The sequence below is a fragment of the Heterocephalus glaber genome, unplaced genomic scaffold (assembly GCF_053883595.1).
Source record: "Heterocephalus glaber isolate CG9 unplaced genomic scaffold, H.glaber_assembly_v1.0 deba00001457, whole genome shotgun sequence".
NCBI classification, from domain to species: domain Eukaryota; kingdom Metazoa; phylum Chordata; class Mammalia; order Rodentia; family Bathyergidae; genus Heterocephalus; species Heterocephalus glaber.
In genome coordinates this window covers 13953343-13976344 of record NW_028258305.1, presented here as the reverse complement: position 1 = coordinate 13976344, position 23002 = coordinate 13953343, and the positions used below count along the sequence as shown (strand labels likewise).

Below are 23002 nucleotides of genomic sequence, written 5' to 3'. Positions count from 1 at the left end.
ATTTTAAACAATATCCTAGGAAAAGACAATGAGAATCACAACCCCAGAAAGCTCAGCAGAATGAATCCATCAGGCATAAATTAAAATTAAATCTAGAAATTAAATGTAAAGGGGGAGAACACAACAAAAAGAAAAAGTCATGACAATGATAAGTCAATACATTTCAGTTATAACCATCAATGTTAATGGTCTCAATTCACCAATCAAAAGAAACAGACTGGCAGAATGGGTCAAGAAGCAAAATCCAACAATATGCTGCATATAAGAAACACACTTAATTCAAAAAGAAACTCTAGAGTGAAAGTTAAAGGGTGGAAAACAATACTCCATGCGACGGGAACCTGAAAAAAAGCAGGAGTAGGTATTCTCTTTGCAGATCAAATGGATTTCAAACCAACACTGATTAAGAGAGACAAAGAAGGACACTACATCCTTGTAAAGGGAACAATCCAAGAGGAAGAGATGACAATCATAAACATATATGCACCAAACACTAGTGTGCCCAACCATATAAAAAAAATACTAACGGACATGAAAAATCAAATAAGCACAAATAAAATAGTACTGGGGGACTCCAATACCCCACTGTCACAAACAGATCAACTAGACAAAAAATAAGCAATGAAATACTAGAACTCAATCAAACTCTTGAACAAATAAACAGATATTTACAGAGTGTTCCACCCCACAAAATCAGAATACACATTCTGTTCAGCTGCACGCAGGTCATTCTCCAAAAAAGACCACATACTCACTCACAGAACATGTTTAAGTGCAAAGGAACTGAAGTTATCCCCTATATATTATCAGGCGATAGTGTGATGAAATTGCAGATCAATAGCAAGAGAAACCGCAAGAATTTCATAAACACATGGAAATTGAACAACACACTTCTGAATAACCAATGGGTCACAAAGGAAATTAAAGAAGAAATCAGACAGTTCTTACAATTAAATGACAATGACAATACAACATATCGGAATCTAAGGGACACAATGAAAGCAGTCTTATGAGGGAAATTCATAGCAGTGAATACTAACATTAGGAAAACACAGCAAGCTCAATTACCCAACCTGATGCTGAACCTCAAGCTTCTAGAAAAAGAAGAGCAAGACAAACCCAAAGCTCATGGGAGGAAATTATAAAGATCAGACCAGAAGTCAATGCAATGGAGACTAAGAGAATACAAAAAAAAAAATCAATGAAGCCAAGAGTTGGTTCTTCAAAAGAACAAACAAAATTGGCAAACCCTTAGCCAACCTTATCAGAAAAAGAAAGAAAAGGCTCAAATCCACGGAATTAGGAATGAAAAGGATGAAATTACAACAGACCCAGAAGAAATCCAGAGGATCATCAATACCTACTTCAAGAACCTATACGTTAATAATATGGAAAACACAGAAGAAATGGACAGATTCCTAGATACATATGAATTACCAAAGTTGAACAAAGAACACCTAAGAATTCTAAACAACCCAATATCAACCAATGAAATTGAAAATGCAATTAGAAACTTTCCAACTAAGAAAGGCCCAGTTCCTGATGGCTTCACTGCTAAATTCTACAAGACATTCACAGAGGAGCTACTGCCACTACTGTTTAAACTCTTCAATGAATTTGAAAGGGAAGCAATACTCCCAAATTCATTCCTGGAAGCAAGCATCACCTTGATCCCCAAAGCAGAGAAAGACCCAACTGAAAAAGAGAACTATAGGCCAATCTCACTAATGAACATAGATGCAAAAATCCTTAATAAGATACTGGCAAACAGAATGCAGAAGATCATCAAGAAGATCATACACCCTGACCAAGTGGGATTCATCCCAGGGATGCAGGGATGGTTCAAGATATGCAAATCAATCAACGTAATACATTATATCAATAGAGCCAAGGACAAAAATCATATGATTATCTCAATAGATGCAGAAAAAGCATTTGACAAAATCCAACACGCATTTATGATAAAAACCCTACACAAAATTGGAATAGACGGTCTCTACCTCAATCTGTTAAAAGCCATCTATGAAAAGCCAACACAGCCAATATCATACTAAATGGTCAAAAACTGAAATTCTTCACACTAAAATCAGGAAACAGACAAGGATGTCCACTATCACCACTCTTGTTCAATATAGTTCTAGAAGCATTAGCCAAGGCAATTAGACAAGAGAAAGCAATAAAAGGAATAAAGACAGGAAATGAAGAAGTCAAATTGTCATTATTTGCAGATGACAGGATACTCTATATAGAAGACCCCAGGAACGCCACCAAAAGTCTTCTAGACTTAATAATCAAACTCAGTAAAGTAGCTGGATACAAGGTCAACATACAAAAATCAATACTTTTCCTCTACACGAACGACAGGCTGAGAGAGAAATAGAGCAAACAGTTCCTCTCACGGTAGCATCCAAGAAACCGAAATACCTAGGAATCAACCTAACAAAAGAAATCAAAGGCCTCTACTCTGAAAAAAGAGAATGAAGAAGGTATCAAAAAAGGGAAAGACATCCCTTGTTCCTAGGTAGGAAGAATCAACACAGTGAAAATGGCCATACTTCCAAAACTGCTATATAGATTCAATGCAATCCCAGTTGAAGTCCCAGCAGCATACTCCACAGACCTGGAGAAAACCATCCAAAAATTCATTTGGAACAAGAAGAGACCTAGAATAGCACAAGCAATACTAGGCAATAAAGCCAAGGTAGGGTGTATCACAATCCCCAACTTGAAGCTATACTACAAAGCTACTGTGATAAAAACAGCATGGTACTGGCAAAGAAACAGACCTGAGGACCAGTGGAACAGATTAGAAGGTGCAGAAACAACGCCAGACACACTTAGCCACCTCATCTTTGACAAAGGAGCCCAACACCCTCACTGGAAGAAAGATAGCCTCTGTAATAAATGGTGCTGGAGAAACTGGGTTTTTCAAGGCTAAAACTAGACCTGTATCTCTCACCATGCACTAAACTAAAATCGAAATGGATTAAACATCTAAATATTGAAACAGGCACACTGAACCAGCTGGAACAGAGGTAGAACTCTTGAAGACACTGGTGTAGGAAAAGATTTTATGAACAAAACCTCAGTTGCCTGTGAACTAGCACAAACAATCAACAAGTGGGATCCCTTCTTAGTAAAAAGCTTTTGCACAGCAAGAGAAACAACCAACAATGTGAAGAGACAACCCACAATGTGGGAAAAAATTTTCACGTTCCTCAGACAAAAGTCTACTATCTAGAATCTATAAAGAACTTAAATGGGCATCTGAAATGAACAAGACATTTTTCAAAGAAGTAGAAATAGCAAATAAACATACGAAAAAATGTTCAACATCACTGGTCATTCAAGAGATGCAAACGAAAACAATGCTAAGATTCCACCTCGCCCCACAAAGAATGGCTGCCATCATGAAATCAACCAATAACAAAGGCTGGCAGGGCTGTGGGGAAAGAGGAACCCTGTTTCACTGCTGGTGGGAGTGTGGGCTGGTGCAACCATTGTGGAAATCAATATGGAGATACCTCAAAGAACTAGGATTGGAAGTCCCATTTGACCCAGCTATTCCCCTGCTGGGGATCTTCCCCAAAGAATTAAAAGAATCATACCACAGTGATATATGTGCACCCATCTTCATAGCAGCACAATCTGTAATAGCTAAAACTTGGAAGAAGCCCAACTGCCCATCAACTGGAGACTGGATAAACAAAATATGGTTTTTTTCATAAAATGGAGTACTACTTAGCCATAAAAAATGAGAAATTAGAGACATTTATAGCTAAATGTATCCACACTGAGGTGATACTCTTTAAGTGAAATAAATAGGACACATGTGTAAATACCAAATAGTTTTTCTGGTGTGAGGAACTGAAAGTGTAAGGACTAAAAGGTATAATAGATAATGTGAAATAGAAAGAAAAGGGGCAAAGGGGAAGGGGAAGTGAAGGGGTAGCGCAAAGGAATGAAAGGAATGGAATTAATATGAAAAAATGGAAACAAAGTCTTTTAAATAGGGAGGGATAGAGGGGTTGAAGGGAGGGCAGGGGAAGGGGGAAAAATAAGAACCAAGAGAGATTACGTAAATGTGCAAATTTCCAATGATGAATGTCATTATATTGTATACCTAAAATGTACCAATAAAATTTATTTTTAAAAATTCTGCAAGGGTACAAACTGAAACTCAGGTTTGACTATGACAATCTCACTCTTTCCATTATGTATTAATACTCAGTTTGCTTTTTAACAACTTGAAGAAAATCAAGTAATGTTTCAACCTTAGTTTACATAATTAAAATAAACTTACTAAAACATAAGCAATTATTTCAGACCAAAATATTCCAGTAATATCAATTCAATAATAAGCAAATCAGGGCTGAGGATTTAGCTCAGTGGCATCCTGCCTGCTCAATCAAGGTCCTGAGTTCAGTTCCCAGTACTGGACAAAGAAAAAAGCAGCAGCAAATCACATTCTGTTTAAATTGTAAATTTGTTTTCTAGAAGCAATTTGTCCTCCATTAAAAAAATTAACCTTTAACTAAATATATGACTTATAAATACATAAATTATAATAAATGAAAATTATAAAAGGAAACAGGCAAACTGAAAAGAATATAAAAATTTTAACATCATAACAAAGGAACACAACTAAAACACAAAAGGCAACTAAAACATAAAAAGGGCATTTCTAGAAAATAGTCCCCAGTAAAAAGCATGTGAAGTCCAATATTTACAACTTCATTTTAAAATAACCCTACAGCCAAGGTTTTGAATACTATTCCTGAGAACACATGGCATTTACAATTAAAATTGTTTCCAACACTGATTATGTTTTCACACACAATCCTTTCCTACATATTAAAATTAAAATGTAACTTGTGATGTTTTAAAAATTCTAGTTTTCTAGTAATAATATTTGAGTAGGACAATGGGATCCCCTTAATATTGTGATTGAGTCCTTGCAATTATGAAGTTGCATAGGATGGCAAGTCTTCATAAATGAGAACACAGACACTAAACAACCAACCTAAAAATTAATCCAAGACTATAAATAACCCATTGTTTGACCTCACAATCAATAGTCACCCATCACCCAAGTATTTTGCCATGTAAAACAATACAAATTAACCACAATACAAATTAACCACAGTGCAATATTGCAAGTCATCCCACTAGTAATGTAAAATTTCATAAGGTTATAGTTAAATGATGTTAGAGAACTGCTTCAAAAAAGACTGATAACCTACTGGCCCTTCAAAATAGACTACTAAGCTCATCTCAAAAAGTAAAAAGAAGAACCTAGGAAAGGAAAACCCTTGAACATTGTGGGGGGGACCATTATAAATGATCCCCTGTGAAATTCAGCCATGAAAGATGCCATTTTATATTACTATATAATTTTGTGGCAAAAAATGACACTCCCCTGAAACCAAATTCATCCTCTTAAGAACTTAGATGCACAGCTGTGATGGTAAACTAAATTTTGTTAAGAACAGACTAAATCTTCTAATTTTTGGTTTTGTTTCAAGATAAAGTCATAATTTTCCCTGTTATTTGGTATAGAATTTAGGTTCACTAAGTGGTCTTTTTCCCTAAGTATCCTCAAGTAAAAATGCAGGAAGTAAAAAATAACAATGGTTATTTGTTGCCTTCCAGAAATAATATACATCTGTGTAAGATACAGAACAGATCTGATAAATCACCACATATGCCTCACATATAAAATCACAAATTTACAAAATTTACAAAAGCAAAGCAGAAAATAATTCTAACTACTACTTCCAAACTTTATAAACCAATTTTTCCATTAATTCTATTTTCTTTAAGGCAAAGCTAAATATCTTCTCTTTAGGTATGTGGTATTCTATAAACTCCAAGTCAATCACTTTCCATATCTGCACAAACTTTAACAATCTTTAGGTATAAAGAGTTATTTAGGCAAGAAAAGTAAAAGAGTGTATATATCAATGAACAGTTGTAATTCTTCACATTCTTTTTATCAAGTCTGAGTGGCAATTTCTAAATCTATCCAGGGTTATCATTAATATTTGATAGTTTTTTGAACTTTAAGTTGGTTTGAACTACTAAAATAAGGGCTACATAGAATATGATAGTAGCAATATAGTATTTGAAGAATGACACATTATTTTAGTGTCTATCATACTGCACATACTTACCTAAGTGGTAAATTTGAAAGCTGTGAGGCAAAAGAAATATATATACACACAGCCAAACTTATCCATGATAAAACAGAAATAATCAGAAAATTTGGTTTCAGAAACTACTCCATGGATGAATAGAACAGCACTGGCTAAATTAAATTTTACAATATCCTTTACCCAAATCCTAGCAAGAGATAAAGATCAAGTGAATAAAAAGGAAACCTAGGGATACCGAGAAAACAAAATAATATTCTATTCACTTAAGTATTCTTCCTACATTCAAACATGTAATACAATCCTTAAAGTCTAAGAAATTATACCTCTGGTTCAGGGAGTTCCCACTTGGCTTAATCCTTTAACTGCACTAAGCTGCTAACCACACCTACCTTCTTCCATGGCTGGTGCAATAGGCTACTACCACCTCTTTTATGGCACAGTGAAGATTACACAAAAATAAGTATATACCTTGTTCAGTTCAATGATATGCCATGGACGGTGAATGAATAAAATATCAAAACATGAGTAATTTTAGCTTTTATACTTTTCAATCTTTGGTTGGTCAAGTAGAACTCAAACTAAGATAAAAAGGCCTCATACCACAAACCATGTGGTCCTGAGAAAAGTTTTGTTGGTTTCTTTATCTGTAAAATAAGAAAGTTGAAGTAACTATTAAGATGTAGTAGCTGGAGATAATAATCTAAAAGTTCTGAATTTATAAAAGTTGGGTTAAGTTATTTAATTGCTCTTTTAAGAGAATGGTAGCAAATCCCTTTTCTAATTTTTCCCACTTGAAAAACCATTTAATTTTTTTCCAAAACTGTATATAACAAGGGTCCAAGAGTAAACTTAAGTAAATTCAGAGCCCTCCACCTCTCACATTATTGAGAATTTGTGCAGAGCCAGCTAGGAGACCACCACTGGAGAAGAAACCACCTTTTCTGCTTTCAAGGAACTTATAGGCTGGAAAATGAACACACACACACACACACACAGAGTAATACAAGGCACAAAGTGAAAACCAAGAGATGGGTATTCTACGGAACACTGCATCACTTCTAGTTGGGAAGATTGAATCTTTGACACCACTACTTGGACAAAATGGGAAGAAAGGGCGTTCTGACCAAAGGAAGCACAAACACAAGAACAGGCATATTTATGGAACAATTCCTTTACTGTGGCCTGAGACTGGGAATAATGAGAAATGAGACTTTTTGTAAAGGTTGGGACTTGGGCCATGGAATACCTTTTTAAAGGCCTGGGATATGAATTTAACTTGAAAAGGAAAATCCCTTCAGTGCTGTAATCCAAACTGCATGTTCAGAAGATGAATTTTAATTTGCTGTGACACATGAAGATTTAGTGAAAGACAAGTTAGGAGTTCTGATGAAAAACTAGGAGTAACCAGATTTGGGTAAACAAGAAAACACAGAGGCTATTTCCACCAGTGCTCTCTGTCCTTATCCACAGAAGACTCTAAATCGTGTTTTCTACAATATATAGAAAGCATGTGTACATTTATTTTTTTAATACAAATTTGGCTTGAAACTGACAAAATAGTTATCTTAGGAATAGTTAAAAATCATCAGAAAATGAGGGGCCAGGGATGTAGCTCAGTGGCACAGTGCCTGCCTGGCAAGTGCGAGGTCCTGAGATGGATCCCTGGTACCCACCCCAAGCCATAAGAAATACATACTATTTTAATCTTAGTCACGATTCCACGACACTCTTATTCACTGCTTAAAATAATAATCTATACAATCTTTGTGGAGAGTTTTGCCACCACACCAAAAGCCTAAATACTATAACCCATCAGTTTGGAAATAATCATGAATAAGTATATTCAATTTATTAATTTTAGCATTGTTTGTAGTTGCAAAACTTTAGGGCTATCTTGTTTAACTATTTGGGATTAATAATATATACTGAGAATTACTGCAGTTGTTAAAGTAATGTAAAATATTTTAAAAAGACTTTTCCCTATTTGTGGTGGAAAGGTTACAGAACTAAACATGCCAATACCCACCCCAAAACATACACCATTAAAAATATACCCCCCAAACCATTCTGTGTGATGTTTGTTCTTCTATATATCTTCTAAATTTTCTACAGCATGCATATATAGTACCACCCTATGAAACCAAAATTTACAAGAAATATCTAATGATATTTCTGCCTGTAGGTTCTTCTCCAACTTTTGCCAAGTTTTCTTTATCCAATTTATTCCGGTTTTTAGGTTCTTGTCCAAACCAATCTTCCAAATTTGCTATTATTTGTCACTCTAGCTTCTAAAGGCTCTTTACTTCCTTTATAATAAAATTCAAATTCAATGTCTTCTGCAATTTGGCCCATAGATTCTTTTCATAAGAACCAGAGAACCTCAAAACTGGAACCCTACAAATCATGGAAACAAGGAAACTAAAGACTGAAAAAATAAAAAGGGTGAGTTTCTTATCCTGGCCTAAATCAAAAGCATACCAGAACTGAGACTTAAAATCCTACATTACTGTCTCCCTATTTTGTCTAACTATAAGATGAATTATACCAGGATATATAGATTGCCACACTCTATAAAATCTGATGTGGTTAGGATCACAAGAATCTGTATTTTTAAGAAAAACGAGGTGATTCCTATTCAGAGAAGTTTGAGGGAACCTGACCTAGATCTTTCAAATGTTCTATATTCTTTGACCACATCAATCTTACTTTCAACTACTGTTCTATGTATCTTTCTCTCCAGAAACTTCTATTCACTGTCTTGATTATCTTTTTTAGGGTTTACATCATTCTATCACTCATCCACCCAAACAATCAAGCCTCCCTATCCTTTGACTATCTTGATCCAAGTTTCCCACATAACCTCAATAATCAAATACCATGTAAATTTCATAAGTATTCTTCTAAGAAACCATAGAAAATATGTATGAAAGAATACAAATTGTTAAATACTGGTCTTAACCTAAAGAGATCAAATGCCTTTTAAAATCTTGCCCTAAATACATTTTTAAAATTTACATAAACCCTATATTAGGTTCCTTCTACTGTCATATACTTTTAAATGAGGGGAAACTCATTCCATGGCAGCTTTGGCTTGTCAGTGATTTTCAATTTACAATTTACTACAGTGTTAAAATGAGCTAAGGAAATACTACAATATAATTTAACCACTCAATCAGACAAAAACAAATAAAGTTAGTTTACTGACCAAAAGAGCCAAAAACAAGTACTTGAAAAATACTGGGCTATTCCACTTATATACAAAGTGAGGCTCCCGAGAGATATCCACGAATAGTATAAAACTGATTGTATATTTGTTATCTAAAAATAATTAAACAAATCACTGGTGAAATACAGACTGCAATCAATCTAACTTCCTTCTGTCTTAAGCATCCCTAAATTAGCTAACAAAGAACTTAATTATTAAATGGTCTAAGAAATTCAGGGGAAATAAAGTGACTTTTCACCTATTTTTAAAAGTTGTACTTATCCCTAATATCACTTTTACTTATCAAAAACTATTGTGCCCACTCATCTTTCACTTTTAATGCTGATAGCTAGCTAGAAGGACAAAAACATAAAAATCCTCATTAAGTTTATATGTGAAAACAATCATAAAGATAAAACCTCAAAGGTATGTTTTCTATCTTTGTGTTAAATATAAAACCTTTCCAATGTCTCAATATGAACTCAATTTTAAACTCACCTTTTCCCCACTTTCCTTTAGTCAACAGTTTTAAAAAGGACATTGTGAAAGTTACTATAATTAGCTCAAAACAGTGCTTTTAGAAAATTATTCCAATGCTGCTAATAATTCTAGTTTAGAAAGAAATAACATTTTAAAGAATTATAAAACTTAAATGTAATCAGAAAAAAAACTTCCTTGTGTGGAATGTCTATTTAGGCTACTTAAAAATAGCTCTAATAATTTTTAAGACAATTTATTCTGTGTTCAAATATATAATCACCTCTTTATTAAAAATGGCATTTAAAACCATCTACATAATAAAATACTGCTAAATTATTCATTAATCAACATTTTGCCACTTACAGGCTTAAATTCTTATACAATGATCCAGTGAGATTTGAAAGGATCTGGGCTTTTTAGGGGGAGGAAAGGGAATCAAGATGACTGATTGGTTATTACAAGGACAAAGGTTAGTGGATTTAAATATAGACATGCATTTAAAACTATACGCTTGAACAATTTCAAGATACATAAAAATATAATTAAAATTCAGCTGTTAATTTTTAAAGGTTCAAGTCAGATTTCCAGAACAGAAAAGCTTATTGTAAATGCAGTTATCCTGCTACCTACAAACATTTGGATAGAAAGAACTACAACACCAAGTAAGCTTTTTTTAAAATAGTCACAGAAAATGTCATCATGGAATTCAAAGATAGTTATTATATATATTTATCACACCAAGGTGACCAACAAATGAAATCTGTCAGACCTACACTGTTTACAATATGCAAAATTAAAAAGAAATACTTCCACGGTAAGACTGAAAAGACTAAACCAAAGGCTAGTGAAACAGAACAGCATGACATTTTCTAGTAGACAACCAACTGTAAAAATAGATGAGAGAACTGTTTTAATTCCTTAGCCTTAAATCTTTCATAGGTTTCACTTTCAGTCCGAAATATATCTAAATTGTAAAGCTTACCCATAGAAATATATTACTGGTCACACATAAAAACTGAATAAAAGATTAAAAAGCAGATATACCCTTGTCCTTCCAATTTTTCTTCTGACCGTCCATCTCTTGTCAAAATCTGCCCTCCAGCTGTAATTATCAATTACACATACCAACAGAAAAGCTGTAACTGCAAAAGTCTAGTCCCTGAGACATGAAATATCCATTCCCTCAACCAAAGTCTGCAGTCTCCTCTCTGCTGCACAACTGCAGCAGGGCTGAAGTCACCTGATGTCTTCTGGGTGTGGAGCAGTCTGACTGACGCAGTGCAATCTGTAACTAGGCTACTAATACTCAGGCATTAATGCCTTCCTTCTATCTGTTTATTGTTCTAGTCATTCGCTTGTTGCTCATAACAAATAGAGCTACATTTGCAGGGGAAGGGGCAGGCTATTACAAGAAAGGAAAATAGGGTGGTTCTTTCATCAGAGCTAAAGACTATATTTGAAATGGACATAAAAGCCATATGCATGGGGGTTTTTTCCTTTTTTTTAATAGATGCTTGGATTGTGGGTTTTCAGTTTCATTGAAACTAAAAATCAACAATAACCCACTAAGATAAAAATGGACTACTCCAAAGAAGGGTAAAAGCTTAAATTTCAAGCCTGAGAAATGCTGAGTCTCTTCTTACTCTCTTTAAGGCTTAAAACATTCAATATTTTGCACCCTTATAAAGGCAGGAACAGAGAATCAAAGTGAAATTGTTTATTGAACATATTACTTCACTAGACACATTTCAATTTCAGCAATCTAAACTTTTTCTTTTCCTCTTACAATTATAGAAATCCAAACATTTAGAAACATACACTTATCATCTGCTCTAATTCAATCTTTCAGATATTATTGTTACTTTATTATTCTTATAATTATTATTGTGCAGATATTATTAATGTTACCTTAGCTTGGGAAGAAATATTCATGTGCTATAATTACATCATTTGCCTTGAGAAAATGACATGAGCAAATCAAAAAAAATCTTTTTGGTACCTTGCACTTGCAAGGCAGGCATTGGCACCACTGAGCTAAATCCCTGGCCCTCAAAATTTTGATAAACCTAAAAATAACTATATTTACAGTATTTCCAAAATTTTGTTCAAATTTATAAAATTGCAAATCAATGCAGAATATCTTTATTAATGTTCCACAACTAGTTTACCTGATGCTAGCAGTAAATAAGGACAAATCAGAATATTTTAAATGCATGGTATAACAAAATATTAGAAGATATGTAGCCTATGTAGAAAAGCATGTATTTTGAGTCTATAGCTACACTGAAGTAGGGATTTTTCTGAACTCCTATAAAACTATGGGCTACAAACTTTGCAAATTCCTTAATATCAGAAGTGGCCTAAATACCAATGACTCATTTCTTTTCCTATCTGTTCTCCAACTCCAATTTTAAACAAAGGAAAGTCATTTTTAAGAATCATCTGGTATTCTCAGTTCAAAGAGTTAATGTTTAACTTTAAGCTTTATTCACCAGATAGATCCATGCATATTTGAGAAACCTGTCACCAAGTCACATCCTGGCTGAATTATGTGGCCTTTTCATACAATACTTTAGAACTCCAAACTATTTAGTAAGTATAATACACTTCCAAAACAGTACTTTCTAATGAGTCCCTTAACACTGAAGACCTGGGGCTGGGGTATAGCTTAGTTTGGAGAGCTTGCCTAGCATGCTCAAGGCCCTGGATTTGATCCCAGCACTGCAAAAACACAAAACAGCAGCAACAAAAAACCTTAAAGGCCAATAAATACCACACAAATGAAGTACTAAAAACACCACTCAAACACAATTTTCAAGTTAGAGATTACTACACTATTAGGAGAAAAATTTCTACAGAAAAGGCATTTAATATTAATACTATTTGGCTGGGGATTTAGCTCAGTGGTTACATCGCCTGCTGCGCAATCACAAGGACCAGAGGTTCGATCCCCTGGTACCAAAAAAACAAAACAAAACAAAAAAAAGAAATATTAATACTATTCATATCTTTTGTGTATTTGATTTCATTTATTTTTGCCAAGCATGGTGGCACATCCCTATAATTCCAGCACTCTGAGAGGCTGAGATAAGAGGATCACAAATTCAAGCCCAATCTGGGCATTTTAACAAGACTCTTGGCTCAAAATTTTAAAAATGAAGGAGATGTAGCTCAGTGTAAAGGTCCTGGGTTCAAGCCTGACACACATACTGAGAATACCAAAAGTGTGCAATAATAATCACTCATCTAAACATTAAAAATAATAGTGTCCTAGACAGATTAAAAATTCAAAATAAGAACCCTTAAACTCAGTAAACATTTCAACCCTGCATAGTGATTTCTGGTTAATTTTTACAGTCTTTGCAATGTAGGCTACTAAATATGCAGGAAAAATTAGCTCATGGAAATCAACTGATATTTTTTTGTCCATTTCATTCTCAGGGAGTTTTAGAACTAGAGTTGTTTTCAATTTGGTTTCCTAAGCAACTGAAGTAATTAAATTTAAAGTTGACAGGACAGGGGCAGGGGATTTAGCTCAGTGGTTCCAGCACCTGCCTCTTAAGCGCAAGGTCCCGAGTTCAATCCCCGTTACCAAAAAAAAAAATAATAAAGTTGATGGGACAAATTTCTATCTGCATAGTTTATGGATATTTTCATTAAACCTCCATTGTAACAGGTTAAAAAAGGGGAGGCATAAATCTGTTTAAAATTTATCATTATTTTCTTCAACTATCTATTATTTTAAAAAATGAAATCTTGGGCTGGGGATTTAGCTCAGTGGTTCCGCCACCTGCCTCTCAAGCACAAGGTCCTGAGCTCAATCCCCAATACCAAGAAAAAAAACAAAAAAAACTTTTTCCAGCGATATTTTCAAATAACGCACCCACATCCCAACTTGCAAAATGACACCTTGATTATTTGAGACAGGACCTTATTTTCCTTTAGAAGTAAAGGCTCCCAAAGGAGAAGTTACAGAAGACTTCTTTACTTTTTATGCAAGTAAATAAAAATATTGTCTAAGTCCTGCTGCATATTGGGAGAGGGGATGATGAGGACAGGGTGAAAGTATTACTCTTTTCCTCATCAGAAAATAAATCTGACACAGAATTTTTGAAATAGAAGTTCGAAAGTTCCTATTTAACAGCTTCCCACTGCTCAATATTCATTATCCCCAGTAGCCTTTCCTGAGCACTACAAAAACCAAAGATAAAGATCTCTCCACAAGTATCCCTAACTCCTTCACAAAGGAATACGTATGAGTAAATCATCTGCTACTACAGAATAAAAAATTTCTAAATTCTAAATTCTCAGTGTGTGTGTGTGTTAGTTTGTACCCAACTGGCAGGATTTCAGAGTAGAACAGGCAGCAGTAAATAAGCCATATGCCTGCCCTGTTTGGCTCTTTCCTAAGATATTCCTCCTTTTCCATTTCTTTCCTCCTCCTACTGCCAAACTCCAGAAAAACTCAAATTTTTGTTTTGCTTTATTTTCTTTACCATATTTAAATACATGGAAAAAAAGGTAGGAAAGAAGTAGTCATTTGTATTTAAAGTGCTACTGCTCTCTAAGTCAGATACTACTCATGTACTGTTGTTCTTTATACCCAAAACTTTCTACTTCTAGCCACAGAAAACAAACTTTGTTAATACAAAACAATTACAGCTTCATAGTTTTAAACTTATTACAAACTTCATTCTGAACTACACAAAGATAGAAAATTAAACATTCTTCATTACTGACAGGTATTAAAAGCAATTTAAAAACCCTACCATATGTTATAATATAATGCCCTCTATGGACTAAATTACAGCACTTCAACATTACTGAAATGAATCTACAGAAATGGAGAAAGATTTCAATCTACAAAATGAATGACATAACTTAAAATGGCAGAAAAGTATTTTTGAAGTCCATAAACAATTTCACATTAGCTAAAATCAGTACTAAAATTTCTCAAAGTTTAAAGTAATACTACTATTTGATGAGAACTGAATAAATGCTGATGTTAATCTAAAATAGTTATTCCTAAAGATTCAAAGCATTTCTAAATTCAAATTTCAAAAATTAAGTCATTAGACTCTGAAAAGACGTTCTAAAACTTTTAAGTTTTCATTAAAATACAAAGATTTGAGAAAATCTTGAGGTCATTTCAAAATGTTGATAATACCCTGATTCAAACATTTGATTCAATATAAGAGGTTAAAATTCAAAACTGTTTACAAAAATCATTTTTAAAGTCATTTATAAGTGTAAAGCATATATATGTAGCTCACTAAATGACTCTGCCCAACTGAAAAAACTAAATTCCATATGGTTAGTTATGAAGTATTCCAGAGAACTGGTTTTCTATTAACAACACTAGATGGCACCAACACTCAGTCTACTGTTCACTCCAGGATGGATTACAAGTAGACTATTCTCAATTTTCTGGCCCTTCCATAGGATTGTTGTTGCCTGGCACCAGAGAATTAGATCAGAGTATGATGGTTAACAAGAAAACAACTCCACCAACAAATTCACAAGTGAGACAAAATGATCTCTGACCAGAATTCAAAATCAATGTTAAATGGACCACAATTAAATGTATAAAGTATAAACAATAAAGACATAGATTTGTAACAAGTGAAAATGTCCCCCCAAATGTAATGGAAAACAAAAATACTTTAGAAAATTGAGGGAAAACTGTAAAACGACAAGATTTTGCATAATATATATATAAACACGCATAAAAACGAAAGAAATAAACAACTAAATTTTAAAGTAGGCAAAAAGTACAAAGAACCAATTTACCAAAACCAAAATATTTTAGCCAATAAATATACGCAATATGTTCACATCACCAATAATCAAAGATCAAAAGAGCAAGATACCACTGTTTCATCTATCAAACTGTTAAGTGTTTCTTTTTTTGGTACCTGGGATCGAACTCAGGACCTTGTGCTTGCAAAGCAGGCAGTGTCACTGAGTTAAATCCTCAGCCCATTTTTTTTAAGGAGCTGCAACACCCCCCCTACCCCGCCCCAATCAAACTCAGGACCTTTTCCTTGCTTGTCAGACAGGTATGGTGCTGCTGGGCTACATCCTCGTCCCTCAAACTGGTAATGGTTTTATAAAAATACCAAGTATAAATTTCTGGAAACATACCTAAGAAGTAAAAAAAAAAAAAAAGGATGGGTATGGTGGCACATGCCTGTAATCCCAACACTCTGGGAGGCTGAGGAAGGAGGATGTCTAGAAATTCAAGCCCCACCTGGGCAACTTAGTGATTTTGGAGAATGTTATCTAAAAATAAAGAATAAAAAAGGGCTGAGGACATAGCTCAGTATAAAGGCCCTGAAAGGGAAAGAGGGAGAAAGTTAAGTTTCTGAATTTCATGTAATGTGGAAATGTCAACTAAACAAAAACAGCATCAATTGGTGATGGTAAGAAAAACAGGTATTTTTTGTTTCAGGGTGAAATTGGTACAATTTTTCTAATGGCCAACTTGTCAATACTCTTAAACATGCTCATATTCATTAACCTACAATTTTATACCTAGTAATTATGAAAAAGAATTGATATGTAAAATATTTGTAAATATACAAATTAGCAATAGCATTATTTACAAATAAGTTAAAAACAATCTAAAGCTGACAACAGCAAGCTGACTGATTAAATTATATTCATACTAAAGAACTCAAAGCATTATCAAGTATGCAGAATGTTTAGACATGAAAATGTTTACATTATATAAAATATTGCTAAAAACCTTTAAGCATGTAAACAATATTTAGAACATGATCCCCACTTAGTAAATACTTACACTAATTAAGTACACATATATTGAAAGCAAACTAGAATATATTCTAAAATATTCATAACATCTGGGCAGTATTTCCCATCTCACTGCTTTTCTCTATTTTTACAATTTGTACAATGAGCACAATTCCAGATTATTTCATGAGCAGCTGCCTTGACTTCACTCTCAGGGACAATAGGTCCTTGAGAGAAATTTCTACTACTAAAATTACTGAAACATTTTCCCAAGGTGAAGAAAAGGCCTGGATTAGAATTCAAGTCTGTAAAATGCTCAAAATGGAATTCTTTTTAACCATATTTAGCTAGTGGTATCTATCTTTAATGGTACATATATAGTCTCAATCTGTACTGGGTCCACATTAAGCTCTAAATCAATCCTAATTTAACAATGTCACTTTTTAAAAGTGATTTTTTTTTTATTAACAATAGTCAGGTGCTAACTTAGCCGCGCTGTACATTTACTAGTAGCTCCAGTTAAAGGCTTCTGTGGTGATGAGGACTGAACACAAGACCTTGCTTATGCTAGACAAGTGCTCTACCACTGGGTGTTATATTACCTATACTGAAAGTGAGGGGAGAAGAGAAAAAAAGACTACCCCAAATAACTTGGGAACAAAGTCTTTGCATATGCATGCATATATATATATATATATATATATATATTTATATTCAATCATGAGACGGGTTATGAAAGGGGGATTTTCAAACAAATCCTGGAACCCTTTTATGAAGTTTGTAAAGTCTGTTATAGTAATATGAGGAAAACATTCTAAAACTATTTTAGGCAAATTGCAAGATTGAACAAATGAGTAAATGGACTGGTGGTATTAGTAATCAGGGCTCTTACTATACAAAGAATAGACAAATATGAAATGTACAAAGAAAGAACTCTATGGGAATGGATTAGAATTGGAGATATCCGTGTGAGCTCATCATTTCTATAATGTGTATGATTTGTATGTGTGTATATATACTTGTGCACACACATACATTTCCTAAGTCTTTCCACTTGAAGAGCTAAAATGGAAAAACTTCCACAAGTAGCAACAATACTTGATATTTATTATTTCACTACTGTAAAAATAATCTTATTCCACACTAGAAGAAATCAGGAATTCCTGAAAAATGTCTGAGTCCAGGGCTGAGGCAGAGGAGAATTATTTATAAGACAAGCCTACATTTTGTTATGGCAGAAAATAAGAAGCGATCCCATTTTAACCCCTCCTCCCCAAAAACTGTTGCCATGTCCTTTAAGTCAAACTGAATTATTTAAATCTAAATTATTTAATTACCACCAAAGTAAGTACAGCAATTGTGAACCACTGAAGATAAACGAGAAATTCACAACTTCACTCTTGTTCATAGAGAATGCCAAAGGTCAACTAAATAACACTGAAGGAGGGCTAGAGTTGAAAAATCCATCATTTTGTAACCATTGTGGTAAAGACTGGATCAAACAAGAATCATCAATGAACACTAAATCTAGGAAGATGGATTTTGATGGGGAGCAAGATACTTGCATGGTCTTGAAGTGTAACCCAAAGAATGCTTATTAATTTTAAAGGAGGAAGAAAAGCAATACTGTAGTTATACAATGAAGCAATCAGGGACTACCTCTACAAGATGGTAAAAATTAACTTCACCTATGAGTGAATGATACTAAGTACCTCCAGGTGTACTACAATAAGAAGAAAACCTCCAGATGTACTATAATGAGAAAAAAACTACCTGATCTATATAGTATTGGGGGGGGGGGGGTACTGGGGATCAAACTCTGGACCTTACGCTGTCAAGGCAGGCAGCAGAACCACTGAGCTAAATCCCCAGCCCTTACATAGTATTTTTGACCATGAATCCATAGCCTCAATCTAACCACTAAAAAACACTGGACAAATCCAAAATGAATAATGTTCTATTAAAGCAGGAGGGATGTTCTTTAAAAATTTAAATGTCTTAAGGGATAAAGAATGGGAACATTCCAGATTAAAGAAGCCAAAAGAAACATGACAAATAAACACAATGCTTGGCCCTAGACTCAATCTTATACTAGAAGGGGAAAATATGGTATAAATGACATTACTAGGTGAACTAACAAAACTGGAACATGATGTGAGAGTTAAGCTGGCTTGTCAACTTGACTAGCTTGAGAGTGCCTATGTGATCAGTAAAGCACACTTCTGGGTATATCTGGGTGAGTCATACAGAACTGACCAAAAAATACAATGAGTGTTTAAAATAAAAAGCTTGCACAGAGGCCAAACTCTTAAGTGAAATAAATAGGACACACGTGTAAATAACAAATAGTTTCTCTGGTGTGAAAAACAAAGTGTAAATAAGGATCAAAATGTATAACTGATATTGTGAAATAGGAAGAAGAGGTATAAAGGAGTAGGGGAAGTGGGAGGGGTAGGAGAAAGAAAACAAGGAAAGTTTTAGAAAAGGGAAAAAAAAGGAAACAGTCTTCATAAATAGGGAAGGGTGGAAGGGTGAAAGGAGGGCAGGGGAATGGGGGAAAAATAAAATAAAATAAAAAGCTTATTACAGTAAAAGACACATTACCAAGAATTATGGGATGACTGTGTTTGAAGGGGGACAATTTTTTTTAATTTAATTTTATTGGTACATTCTAGGTATACAATATAATGACATTCACCATTGGAAATTTGCACCTTTACATAATCTCTCTTGGTTATTTTTTCCCCAAGGAGGTTATTTTGAGGAGAATTAATGGCAATGTGTCCTTTATTGCAATGCATTTTAAAAATTAAACATTCATATTTTTGATCACATGTGATGAAATATTCATGGAAATTCTGTAAAATAAAATATTACAGTGTGTCCTCATCTGGCTTTTCCCCAAATTCAAATAACCATAAAAGGTAAGTATTTTTTAATCAATTCAGGATATCAAGGCAGCCGCAACAGTACAACTAAACATACAAAAGAAAACTTCCAGAGCTGCTTCAGAAAATGGCAAGAATGAGTGTGTCTAAAGCAAGGGGGACTATCTTGAGAACAATTAATGGCAATGTGTCTTTTACTGTAATTAATGTTTTTAAATTTAAGCATTCACTTTATTTTTTAACTGGTCTCTTACCCCTTCCTCTCTGGCAATGTTACCCTGCCCTGCTTCTTGGCTTCTATTGGTTTGAGCAGCTTTCCTCCTACAAGCCCTTCTGCCATGCAGTTTCTGCCTTGAAGCCAGTCAACCATAGACTGAACCCTCTGAAAATGTGAGCCAAATCAACTTCTCCTCCTTAAAGTTGTGGGTATCAGGTATTTTGTCCCAGTGATGGGAAAGGTAACATACATAAGGATAGTAATTAGAAAAAAGTATTGTATCAATGTAAATTTATGAAGTTAACAGCTGTACTGTTAGGAAATCTGAACTACTTAGGGGCAAAATGCCAAAAGCATAATTTATTTCAAATGGTTCAGAAAAAACAAAGATGTATCTATGTAACCATAGAAAAGAGAAATCAAAAATAGTGAAGCAAATGGGGTGAAATGTTATGGATGATTTCGGATGAAGGATCAAGTGACTGTCAGTGTTACAGCCAAGAGTAGGACTCATGTTGTCATATTGTTTTTATTAGGCCAACACTGAGTTTCTGTCCCATGACTTGTAGGATACACGCATTTTGTGCATCCAAATAATTTCCTATTCCCTACTGAGCTGCCATAAGTTAGTATCAAAAGGTTGAACTATGAAAAGATTATGCTTAAGGAGACTGAAATGCTAATTATCCTGTTCTGATCATTGCACACTGCACACATTTACTAAATTATCACATTGTCTCCTAAATACTTATAGTTACATGTAACTGAAAGATTTTTTTAAAATCAAAGAGAGGTTAAAAAAAAGACTGAGTGAAAAGTCATAAGTAACAATTCTCTCAGAGGAAAGGCATAAATATTTCTTAAAATGAGTGCCCAAGCATTGCTAATTCTTTCTTAAGCCATCCCTACACTAAGTCTTCAAGGGCGCTGTGCCTATTCTTCCCTTAATGCTGTCGTATTAGGCTCTAGATCCCTAGGTTTAGCAAAATCAATCTAAGCAGCAGCTGACTACTGAAATTCCTAAGAGCTTCTACCAGAGGACTGCTAGCTTTAAATTTTGAGAGGCAGTGCTGGGGCAGGGAGAGATTTCACAGGCATTTCAAAACTGTTCACATCTCTGCTTCTCCTTTGTCTTTACCTATACACTCTCATCACCATGCTGCATTGAGCTTCTAAGATACTTTCTTCCATTCTTCCCTCTCAGATCATTTTACTGTACTGTTTGAAACCTTTATTCTACTGTGAATCTGCTCTCCCAGTGGTCAACTTCTTTCCTGGGCATTTCTGCCATTATCTTACTTTCACTAAAACCTGGCTCTTCCTTGAGAATAGTGCTTTCCCTGTAGGACACCTAAATGGTCTACATAGAGGCTGCTTACTCTCCTATACTCTACATACCTGGGAGGAGGGAGCATGTCAATACCCTCTGCTCACCAATGCTCCTTCCAGACTATTATTTCAGAGCCCTTCGCATTCAGCTATGTCACTCTATTCTTTCTTATTGTTCATCTTCTATTCTGTCAGTTACCATGACATTTACCAGACTCTTGTTCCTATTTCCTCCTAATCAACTTATCCATCTGAAATCCTGTCATCATCCTGGGAAACACCAATGTCATGTGAAATGCAATTCAACCTCCTTGGTCTCATAGTTTACTTGACCTCACCTTTAGCAACCTTCACCCAACTTCACAGTAGGCCTTCGTTCATGGCCAAACCCTGGCTATTTATGAGTATAATCAAGCTGAACTGTATTACTCTAAAATTCTAAATTTAACATCCAACATGTCCACCTACCCACACACACTCACAATCCTATTTTGACCACAACATTCTGGTAGTCACATTTTATTCCAAATAACTTAACAAATTAAATTGTGTTCCAATTTGGACCCTGAGTTCATGGGTTTTCTACTTTCCACCTATGTGTCAAGTTCCTCTTCATTTCCTCAACTTATCACCTCATCACTTCCAATGTCTCTTCAGCTATTATCCTCAACTCTCTGGACTCACTGTCCTTCCACTAGGCCCACCATAACAGAACACAAACAATACAGCAATTTGCTTTGTCTGAACCTCCAGGCTGTCTAGCACAAAGAAAAGGAACCCTACCATACAGACCATCTTTTATCCTTGACTGAGCTCTTAATACATTGCTTTGCTTCTCTGGTTAGAAAATATTTCATATATCTATTCCAACTAAGCATGTTCCAGTTCATTTTCAGCAAATAACCTAACAAAGTCCTTCAAAGAATAAACACTAACCACTCAATAATTCCCTCAGCTACTAGCCACAAAACTCTAGTAGCACTAATGCCTAACCTGTCCATTTACTACAAAGCAGTTTCCTCCTTCTCTAAGGCTCCTCCACCTGAACTCTGGAGCACTTTTCATCCCCTTGGAACTCTCTACAGCACCTAGGATCAGACTTTCTCTCAAAATAAACCAAAACCCCACATCAACTCCATACTTACTCTCCCTCCTGCTTGCTAACTGGATTCTGTGTTCTCAAACTTAAGAGTTGTCAACATTTAGTGTCCATTTGCTCTAGTCCCATTTAGTCTTCAGCCTTAACTGCCCATTCATATTACTTGCTATTTTTATACTAACAGTTTTTTTTTTTTAAACAAACTCCAAGCTTTATCTTAATGGACCTCTCTAGTATTTAATGTTGACCACATAGTTCACCTTTAAACCTTTCTTTTCTCTTGCTTCTCCTTAGTTTCTATCTGTGGCTTTAATTTCTATTTTTAAGTCAGTAGCAAATACACATATACATACATACACAGCCAAGATCTCTCTCAAGAGCTTGATAATATATATATTATCCATAACTTGTTCAGTATCTCACAGATACCCCCATACTACTGTATTCAATACAATTTTCTTTTACCTTCTCCTTTTAAACACATTCTATTGGACTGGGGATTTAGCTCAGTAGTTCTACCGCCTGCCTCGCAAGTGCAAGGACCCAGGTTCAATCCCCAGTACTACAAAAAATAAATAAATAAACCCATTTTATTTTCTCATGTTTCCTGTCTGTTTCTCATACTGCCATTCATGCATGCACATGCCAGGAATTATCCCGGAATTATCTTTGACTTTTCCCTTTATCCTTCATGTTCATATCTTCAAATACCAAGTCTCCATGCTCACCTTTATTACCTGAATGATCAACATCTCCCTTAATACAGCAACCATTTCGAAAGTCTGATAAGAGCTAGTGCTACCTCCAATAAATAAGTACACTCATAAATAAAACATGATAGCTACAATTTTAATAGAAAAAAAGTCAAATTAGGAT

General features: G+C 34.6%; 1 protein-coding gene across 6 annotated transcripts in view; it reads right to left on the bottom strand.

Annotated features, from left to right (window-relative positions):
* The window catches only part of Rtn4 (reticulon 4), a 69697-nt gene that overhangs the window by 22597 nt on the left and 24098 nt on the right, over positions 1-23002 (bottom strand). Inside the window, exon 1 of one of the 6 annotated variants that reach the window (XM_004867280.4) lies at positions 10885-11220. The exons of 4 other annotated variants lie outside the window; for them this stretch is intronic. In XM_004867280.4, coding sequence (XP_004867337.1) covers positions 10885-10918 — 34 coding nt within the window. In that variant the 5' untranslated portion in view covers positions 10919-11220. Of the gene's footprint in view, positions 1-10822; positions 11221-23002 lie in introns of those variants that run through there. One more of the 6 variants, XM_087216381.1, reaches the window with a different exon arrangement.